General features: G+C 46.1%; 1 protein-coding gene across 1 annotated transcript in view; it reads left to right on the plus strand.

The window, feature by feature from the left end:
* LOC129841434 (uncharacterized) overlaps positions 1-8,643 on the plus strand; it is a 31,332-nt gene extending 22,689 nt beyond the window's left edge. The window contains exon 7 of the mRNA XM_055909697.1: positions 2,380-8,643. Coding sequence (XP_055765672.1) covers positions 2,380-3,306 — 927 coding nt within the window. The 3' untranslated portion in view covers positions 3,307-8,643. The remainder of the gene's footprint in view (positions 1-2,379) is intronic.
* Positions 8,644-10,131: the final 1,488 nt, after the last annotated feature.

Genomic DNA, 10,131 nt, shown 5'->3' on the forward strand with positions numbered 1-10,131 from the left:
GTACGGTTTGGCATACAAAGCGAATATGGAAAGATGAGACTATCACGAAAACGATCCGTTTTGCTCTACGATCCCAACAAGTGTCATGGGACTCGTCTGAATGTAACTGGAACCAGTTTTTTTAAATTAACGGAAGTATGGAGGTAGTTTTGTGTCTACCACAAAAAAGTGGTTAAATATGTGTAAAAGAAAAGCACAAATATTTCCTGAGCTTTCTTATATCTCCTAGATTTAGGACAGACACTTCAAAACCTTATTCCTTTTTATTTATTTTGTCCATATATGAATGTGTTATTCAATGCGTTTTCATGGGATTTGGTACTAAAGGCCAAAGTCTATATTTGATCAAATTTTCTACTTTGTAGAATAATAGTGAAGACATCAAAACTATGAAATAACACATATGGAATCATGTAGTAACGAAAAAAGTGTTTAACAAATCTAAATATATTTTATATTTGAGATTCTTCAAAGTAGCCACCCTTTGCCTTGATGACAGCTTTGCACACTCTTGGCATTCTCTCAACCAGCTTCATGAGGTAGTCACCTGGAATGCATTTCAATTAACAGGTGTGCCTTGTTAAAAGTTAATTTGTGGAATTAATTTCCTTCTTAATGCGTTTGAGCCAATCAGTTGTGTTGTGACAAGGTAGGGGTGGTATACAGAAGTTAGCCCTATTTGGTAAAATACCAAGTCCATATTATGGCAAGAACATCTCAAATAAGCAAAGAGAAACGACAGTCCATCATTACTTTAGGACATGAAGGTCAGTCAATCTGGAGAATTAAGAACTTTGAAAGTTTCTTCAAGTGCAGTCGCAAAAACCATCAAGCTATATGATGAAATTGATTCATGAGGACCGCCACAGTAATGGAAGACCCAGAGTTCTCTGCTGCAGAGGATAAGTTCATTAGAGTTACCAGCCTCAGAAATTGCAGCCCAAATAAATGCTTTACAGAGTTCAAGTAACAGTCACATCTCAACATCAACTGTTCAGAGGAGACTGCGTGAATCAGGCCTTCATGGTCAAATTGCTGCAAAGAAACCACTACTAAAGGACACCAATAAGAAGAAGAGACTTGCTTGGGCCAAGAAACACGATCAATGGAAATTAGACCGGTGGAAATCTGTCCTTTGGTCTGATGAGTCCAAATTAGAGATTTTTGATTCCAACCGCTGTGTCTTTGTGAGACGCAGAGTAGGTGAACGGATGATCTCCGCGTGTGTGGTTCCCACCGTGAAACGGTGGAGGTGTGATGGTGTGGGGGTGCTTTGCTGGTGACACTGTCTGTGATTTGTTTAGAATTCAAGGCAGTCTTAACAAGCATGGCTACCACAGCATTCTGCAGCGATACAATGCAAAGAGTGGCTACTTTGAAGAATCTCAAATATATATATTTTTTACATTTGTTTAACACTTTTTTCATTACTACATGATTCCATATGTGTTATTTCATAGTTTTGCTGTCTTCACTATTATTTTACAATGTAGAAAATTTAATAAAAACCTTTGAATGAATAGGTGTGTCCAAACTTGACTGGTACTGTATATCTATTTTTAGACCTACAATTTCAAAATCAAATAGCTAAATAATCCACGGTATGACCATCTTAGAACAATAATAACCCCCCAGTCTTAAACTCTAGAGAAATAATATTTATTTGAGCATTTTGTCACTTGATAATGAATTAACAGTAGTTGTGAATGTTTTGACATTACCTTTGAGCTGTAGCTTGTCTTTGATCTGGTATTTTATTTGGAGCTGGCTGAATTCCAGACTGGTTGCTAGGTCAGATATTTGTGCACACATTTTTGTTATTGTACATTTACTGCTTATTCTCCCCAATTTCGTGATATCCAATTGGTAGTTAGTCTTGTCCCATCGCTGCAACTCTCCTACAGATTCGGAAGAGGCGAAGGTCGAGAGCCATGCGTCCACCGAAACACAACCCTGCCAAGCCGAACTGCTTCTTGACACACTGCTCACTTAACCCGGAAGCCAGCCGCACCAATGTGTCGGAGGAAACACTGTCCATTTGCACACAACTTCTAACATTGATCATTTCTTGTTGATGGGCTGTAGTACATTCCAAATCAAATGTCCATAGATTCGTTTCTGCATCTTTTCGCTCCTTGGGGAGCTTGTTCTGATGGTTAATGTTTTCTAATCATAGAAAGAGAAATGGGTGTGCTCAGCTCAAATGTTCATAGTGACAAAAGTTCTGTGGGTGCCGCTGATGAAGGCTGCCGGCGAAACGCATCTATTTGTTCTGGCCTCTGTTGCTAAACATGACATTTCAGTTGGGCACGGGTGTACAGCAAATTGTTTCTTATATAAACCTAAATATGCTCTTTTCTGTACAATTTGTGTTTGCAGTCTGCAGTCCATGAAGACCTGCAGATATCAGGTGTTGCTGGCGGGAGAGACTGGACCTCTGAGGCGGCTGGACACAAACCCTGGCCTCAGATCAGGACAGTGGATCAGGAGCTGTCACGCTTCCTTCCCAAGTCGGAACCAGGACCCACCCATGAAGGAAAGAGACTCCACCACTACACAGAACACAACCAGTGGACAGGGGGACTGAACACCCTCAGTCCTGGTGGTCATCAGAGAGACAGAGGCTCCAATCAGGGATCCAGTCTGCAGCCCAGACCCTTCTCTTCACAGTCTCAGTTCAGGGATGAAGCAGGACCTGGGGCTGATAGAGACATACCCTCCTGTTCCTATGATACAAACACCACAGTATCCATGATGAACAAAGCAGGTCACCCTGGGCTTCAGCCTTCACAGAGGGTGGTGGGCGACCCCCCTGGTGGTTGTCTTTCAGGAAGTCTGTCTTCTTCAGGGTCTCGTCTAATGCCTGGTGACTGGGTTCATAGAAGTCCTGGACCTGGGTCTAGCCTTCCTCAGTTACCTCATGGTTACCCCACCAATACAGACAGGGTAAGGATGGGCGTTCACCACGAGATGTACCTTGCTTATAACACAGCACACAATCCCAACAACACCCAAACAATGACAAGAGGTCAAGGAGGGAGCTCAAAGACTAACCACCTGAGGGCGGTGGCTCCTGCTTCTACCTCCTCTGGTGTCATTGGGAGGCTGAGCTTTAGGACAGACGCAGACAAGCCGTACGCCTGCCCCACGTGTGGGAAGCGCTTTACTGAGGCGACCTATGTGAAGAAGCACCAGACCGTTCACACCAAGGAGAGGCCCTTCAAGTGTAAACTATGTCACAAGAGCTTCTCCTTCCTGACTAACCTTACCAGACATAGGAGTGTCCACAAAGGAGAGAAATCGTAGCAGTGTGGCTTGAGTTTTACACAAGGGATATCTGAGAACCATTCTTTAGCTGACATGACCAAAAGTATGTGGACACCTGCTCATCGAACATCTCATTCCAAAATCATGGGCATTAATATTGATATCCCCTTTGCTGCTATAACAGCCTCCACTCTTCTGGGAAGGCTTTCCACTACATGTTGGAACATTGCTGCAGGGACTTCCTTCCATTCAACCACAAAATAATTAGTGAGATCGGGCACTGATGTTGGGCAATTAGGCCTGGCTCGCAGTCGGCGTTCCAATTCATCCCAAAGGTGTAAGATGAGGTTGAGGTCAGGGCTCTGTGCAGGCCAGTCAAGTTCTTCCACACCGATCTCAACAAACCATTTGTGTATGGACCTCGCTTTGTGCACAGGGGCGTTGTCATGCTGAAACAGGAAAGGGCCTTCCCCAAACTGTTGCCACAAACTTGGACGCACAGAATCGTCTAGAATGGCATTGCATGCTGTGGCGTTAAGATTTCCCTTCACTGGAATTAAGGGGCCTAGCCCGAACCATGAAAAACAGCCGAACTTTACAGTTGGCACTATGGATTCGGGCAAGTAGTGTTCTCGTGGCAAACCCAGATTTGTCTGTCGGACTGCCAGATGGTGAAGTTGGACTGCCAGATTGTGAAGCGTGATTCATCACTCCAGAGAATACGTTTCCTCTGCTCCAGAGTCTAATGGCGGCAGCTTTACACCGTTCCAGCCAACCTTTGGCATTGCGCCTGGTGATCTTAGGCTTGTGTGCGGCTGCTCGGCTGCTCGGCCATAGACACCCATTTCATGAAGCTCCCGAACAGTTCTTGTGCTGACGTTGCTTCCAGATGCAGCTTGGAACTGGGTAGTGAGTGTTGCTACTGACGATTTTTACACGCTACGCTCTTCAGCGGTCCAGTTCTGTGAACTTGTGCGGCCTACCACTTCGCTGCTGAGCCATTGTTCCTACTAGACGTTTCCACTTCAAAATAACAGCATTTACAGTTGACCGGGGCAGCTATAGCAGGGCAGAAATTTGACAAACTGACTTGTTGGAAAGGTGGCATCCTGTGGCAGTGCCACGTTGAAAGGCACTGAGCTCTTCAGTAAGGTCATTCCACTACCAATGTTTGTTTATGGTGTGAGCAGACCAACTACTTTGAGGCTGCTCTAAAGCGGAAAGGTGGAATAAACAAGTCGGGAGCAGGTTTTCTTACATTGAACAAAGTTCTCTATTGATGTCTTTCTTTCTTCTCAAACAATCCCACACAATCAAGGATGATCTCACAAGGAAAACAGAAGTCTTCTTCTTTACAGGAACAAGGAACACAACTTTTAACTATAACATAATTACGGTTGTAATGCAAGAAACCATTTGGCTATTCTGTTGTTATTGTTTCTCTTACCGGCCATCCACGTGAGGGGAGCATGGTCAGTAACTTGGGTGAACCTACGCCCGAGTAGGTAGTATCGGAGATACTCGAGGGCCCACTTAATGGCTAGGGCCTCTTTCTCTACGGTAGCATATCTCCATTCCCGATCACAGAGCTTTCTACTTATGAAGAAAATAGGCCTCTCTGCTTCGCCTTCACCCTGAGCGTCTATCTTCACAGTGAACTCTTGGGAGAGTCAGTAGCCTGCATGACGGGATCAGAGCACAGGCTATCTTTTAGCAACTGGAAGGCATCTTCCGTCTCATCCTTCCACGCTACACAGTTTGGCAGGTTTTTCTTAATGAGGTTTATGAGGGGGGTTGCAATGGTTGCATATCCTGGGATGAAACTGCGATAATATCCCGTTATCCCCAAGAAGGCTCGGACGTCCCACTTCGTCTGGGGCCGAGGCCAGTCCCGAATTGCCCTGGTCTTGTGGGCGTATTTTTCTATTCCCCACAGTGTATCCCAGCTATTCCGCTTCGGACAGACCCAGGCAGCATTTTTTTGGATAGGCTGTCAGCCCTGTAGTCTCCAGGCTCACGAGCACCGCAGTCGCAGGGGGTGGTTATCCCAGTCCTCACTGTGGATGACCACATCGTCTATGTACGCCGCTGAGTACTCTTGATGGGGCCGTAGAATGTTATCCATGAGGCGTTGGAAAGTCGCCGCAGCCACATGCAGTCCAAAGGGCATCCTCACATACTGAAAATGCCCCTCCAGTGTGGCGAAGGCAGTCTTTGGGCGGTCCTCCGGAGCTACAGGCACTTGCCAATATCCCTTCGTCAGTTCCAGGGTGGTGATGAACTTGGCCTTTCCCAAGCGCTCCAAGAGTTCATCCACGCGGGGCGTGGGACACGCGTCAAACGTAGAGATGGCGTTTACGCCGCTAATGTCATCGCAGAGCCTCATATTACCATCGGGTTTGGGGACAAGGACTATGTTACTGGACCACTCACTCATAGATGGCTCGATCACCCTCATCCTCAGCATCTCCCTTACCTCGTTCTTTGCGTTGACTCGGCGTGCCTCCTGTAAGGGCGGATATGCACCTTCTTGCCGGGTTCGGTGTGGATATGGTGTTTGCCCTGGTAAGGGAGAGAATACCCTGCCAAATTGCATAATCAGCTTGTCTAGCCATCTCGACTGCTCCGGCTGGAGAGTTTGGCAATGGCGCACCTGTAGTGGGGCCTCCTCTTTTTCCTTGTCCTCCACTGCCATCGAAGACACACCCTCTCTTCCATGGTACTTGTTCAGCAGGTTGATATGATAGAGTTGGACCTTCTTCCTCCTGTCAGGTTGCTTGATGCGGTAATTGACCAGTGAGATCCTTTCCGTTACCTCGTAGGGCCCCCTCCATTGTGTCAGCAAGCAGTGTTTGGCCGTGGGCACGAGTATCCGTAACTTTCTCTCCCACGGTGAACTCCCTGGGTGTCGCTGACTTATCGTAGCCTTCTCCATATGCTCCTTTACCATGGGTCAGACTGCCAACAGGCGGTCCCGCATCAGGGGTAACATGTTCTATCGTCGACCGGAATGGGCAGGGTTGGGCCTCCCAGGTCTCTTTGGCTAAGTCGAGGATCCCTCGACATGGTCTGCCGTACAGCAATTAGAACGGGGAAAACCCTGTGGACGCCTGGGGTACTTCTCGCAGGGCAAACATTAAGTGGAGCAGAAGCATGTCCCAGTTTTTCCCGCTCTGGTCACCACTCTTCTCAACATGCTTTTAATAGTTTTGTTCAGGCGTTCGCACTAACCGTCTGTCTGTGGGTGGAATATGCTTGTATGTATCTGTTGAACCTGGTATAACCGACACAGGTCCTTCATCAACCGGGACATGAACGGGGTTCCCTGGTCGGTTAGGATCGTCTTGGGAAGGCCCCCCTTGGGAGAACAGCATGAACAATTCCTTGGCGATTCCCTTTGACGACATGTTGCGAAGGGGTATGGCCTCAGGGAATTTGGTAGCATACTCTACGACAACCAGGATGTATTCGTGTCCTCTGGCATTTTCGGGAGAGGTACCACGAGGTTCATAGCTATGCGTTCGAAAGGGGTCTCTATAATGGAAGAGGAATCACAGGTGTGGCCGTGGGGCCATACGCTGACATTGATCACACATCCTACAATACCTGGCCACATCTCGGGTGACACGGGGCCAATAGAACCTCTGCATGATTCTGTCAATCGTTTTTGTCCCGTGCCAGGTTTCCTCCTAGGATGTGAGAATGGGCTAACTGTAGGACAGTATCCCTGTATGGTCTAGGCACCATTAGTAATTCCTGTTTTCCCCCCTTCGTTGCACGACCCAATACAAGAGGCCCCACCTGATTGCATAGTAGGGAAGAGAGGGCTCTCACTTGATCCGTCGATATTTCTCCCATCGATCCCCTTCACCTTCCTCATGGCATCCCGTAGGTCTGGGTCTCTATGCTGAACGGTGCCGAACTGTCCCTTTAATTCTTGGGGCAGGTCGACCTCGGTAAAGGGGTGTGGAGTTTGTTTCCCATCTCCGTCGGGGGTGCCCAGGAGAATCCCTTCCAGGTTCCCTCCTCTGACGGGGCTTCAAATATATCCCGTAGCCTCTGGTTGCTCCTTCCTTCCTCCGTCATGTATAACACTTCGCAGGTGTCTTCATCTGAGGTTTCCTGGAATAGCTGTTGGAGGCGTTGGGTTTGTATGTCTTCCTCTGCTCCAGAGGACGAGGCTACGTTTCCTCGGGCTTGGACTTGGATTTTCTTTCTCTGCTTTCCTGCCCCCCTACGGTGGCCCGGACTTTGGCATGTGATAGAGAGACCTGATCCCCTTTGTACGGTGCGTAAAGTCATCTGCCGAAGCTCCTTGTATAGGGGACAGTCTTTACTGATCAATAATGGCACCTTCAGCTGGGGTACTTTACCGGCCCTGACTGTACACCTTCCATTCGGGGGGAGAATAGACAGACTCACGATGGGATAATAGTGGATGTCTCCATGGATACAGGACACGGCTACTTTGTCTGGTAGCAGTATTGCTGTGGTCACCATCTGCTCCTCCACTAACGGAACCATACTTCCGGAGTCGGGAATGGCTACCACGTCTCATCCTTCTATTTGATCTGGAATCTCTGGGGCTGGGGCTGTTTCTGCTAACCAACAGGGGCGATCCTGCCCTCTCGGACAGGGCTGTGTGGGGAAGGGCAGCGATGACTCAGTGGCCATGGCCTCGTCCTTTCAGGGACATTGTGGGGCATAATGGTCCGGAGACGGGCATTTATAGCACCGACCCTGCTGTGTGGGGGATGACTTCTCCCACGTCCGGAGCGGGTTTGGATGTTTGGTTTTGGTGGCGGACATGTCGGGGTTAATCGGGGAACGGTCTTGGCAGAGTCCTTCCGGTCCTCCTTGTCCCCTTTTAGCAACTCCCATGTAGATCGGTACGTTTCCACAGCCTGGGCTATTGATAAAATAATTTATATGTTTAAAGATAATGATTAAATAATTCCACTCTGAAACCATATAATTGTATAAAATGTATTAGAATCATAAAACTATAATCTGATGATGTGTGTAGTTTTAGTCAGAATTAGAAGGACCTTTTGTTCCTTTTTAGTATGTAAGCATGGTGCAAGTGTGAAACAAATGATAAGAGGAGCTATCGACAGACAAGCTGTACCTCTGTGTTCCTTACAGGACATTCTGTCTCCACCCGTGGAGGGGAGAAACTGTTAGGCTTGCAGAAAATTATGAAACATGTTGCAGATTAAACAATGTATCTGTGTAATGGAAAAACACCGACTGTCTGAGCAAGGCGTAGCTTAAGATTTTAACTTGTTTGTGTTGTGGCGCTACAGTGTGTGTTATAAAGACTGGGTTTGCATTTTTGATGTTGGAACGTTCCCGTGAATAAACATTTTGACTATTGTGCTGGGACTCTTATCTGTTTCATTCAACCAGAATCTTACAAACTCTGGGTTGCAGACTGGGTAGATTAATTGAAGTTTATGAACATTGATAACAAAATTCTCATAACAATTTGGTCCTTCGAGACGGATTCCAATACCTGTCCCTGTCATCCGAAGGTAACACGCAGAAAACCGTGCACGGGCGGGTCTTTGACCCGTAAATTAAAGACCTGTCCCCTGACAGTGGGGTTCCATAACAGGCCGGTATATATATAAGGGTGACAGAGACAGTGACGGAATCCTACCGACATTGCTTTTCCCAGTCTACAAGACAAGGTCAGTAAATCTTTATTCACGAATTTGGGGGAATATTTTAAGACATCTTGGACTTGAAATTCTAAACACATAGAATTAATCAAGGATAGGAACTTAGGTATTCTAAACAGATTCACCGTGACGGTTTAATACTTTGTGTATTAACGAAATCAATCAGGTCCGCGAAGACCTGAGGTACATGTGCACGACCATAAATAAAACTAGCTTAATAATTGAGGTCTGTGAGAAAAGGCAGAGAGGTTATTAACAAGGGATATAAAATAGGTGCTGTGAGAGGACGGTGATTTTGTGCAAATAGGATAACTTAAATGGTTAATTAACATGTGGTAAATTACCCATAGATCCGATTCAAAAGACATAGCTAAATAAAGTCCTAAATTGAGGAGAGGAGAGGATATGAAATAGAGATAGGACGGTAATTCTATGCGAACAAAATAACTCAAGTGGTCAATTAACAAGAGTGAATTAACCATAGATCCGATTCAAAAGACAATACTGAAATAAAGTCCAAAAAGGAAGAAAGGAAAAGTGAAGCCTAAAATAGCGGGGTGAGATACGAGATATTAACGAGTCAAAAGTCACAAGGAACAAGAGAAAAATAGGCTGCTAACTAGGGCCTTACGACCCCTGGAAAAAACACCTCTATAGATAAAGTTTCAAGAAAGGAAATGCACACATAGGTTAAGAGATACACATAGATTGTGAGCATAGAGTGGGAGCACACACATAGGGAGTAGTGACATACACATCAATTGCGAGACACATAGATTGTGAGAAGAGATCAGAGTTTTAAAAGCACATACACATACAGTATATCACAAAAGTGAGTACGCCCCTCACATTTTTGTAAATATTTGAGTATATCTTTTCATGTGACAACACTGAAGAAATGACACTTTGCTAACAATGTAAAGTAGTAAGTGTACAGCTTGTATAACAGTGTAAATTTGCTGTCCCCTCAAAATAACTCAACACACAGCCATTAATGTCTAATCCGCTGGCAACAAAAGTGAGTAAGTACACCCCTAAGTGAAAATGTCCAAATTGGGCCCTGTGTCAATATTTTGTGTGGCCACCATCATTTTCCAGCACTGCCTTAAAACCTGTTAGGGGTGCAGCCCGACACCGGTACACTTATAACAACATCCAGCTCAAAGTGCAGGGCGCGAAA

The sequence above is a fragment of the Salvelinus fontinalis genome, chromosome 42 (assembly GCF_029448725.1).
Source record: "Salvelinus fontinalis isolate EN_2023a chromosome 42, ASM2944872v1, whole genome shotgun sequence".
In the NCBI taxonomy this organism is placed as follows: Eukaryota; Metazoa; Chordata; class Actinopteri; order Salmoniformes; family Salmonidae; genus Salvelinus; species Salvelinus fontinalis.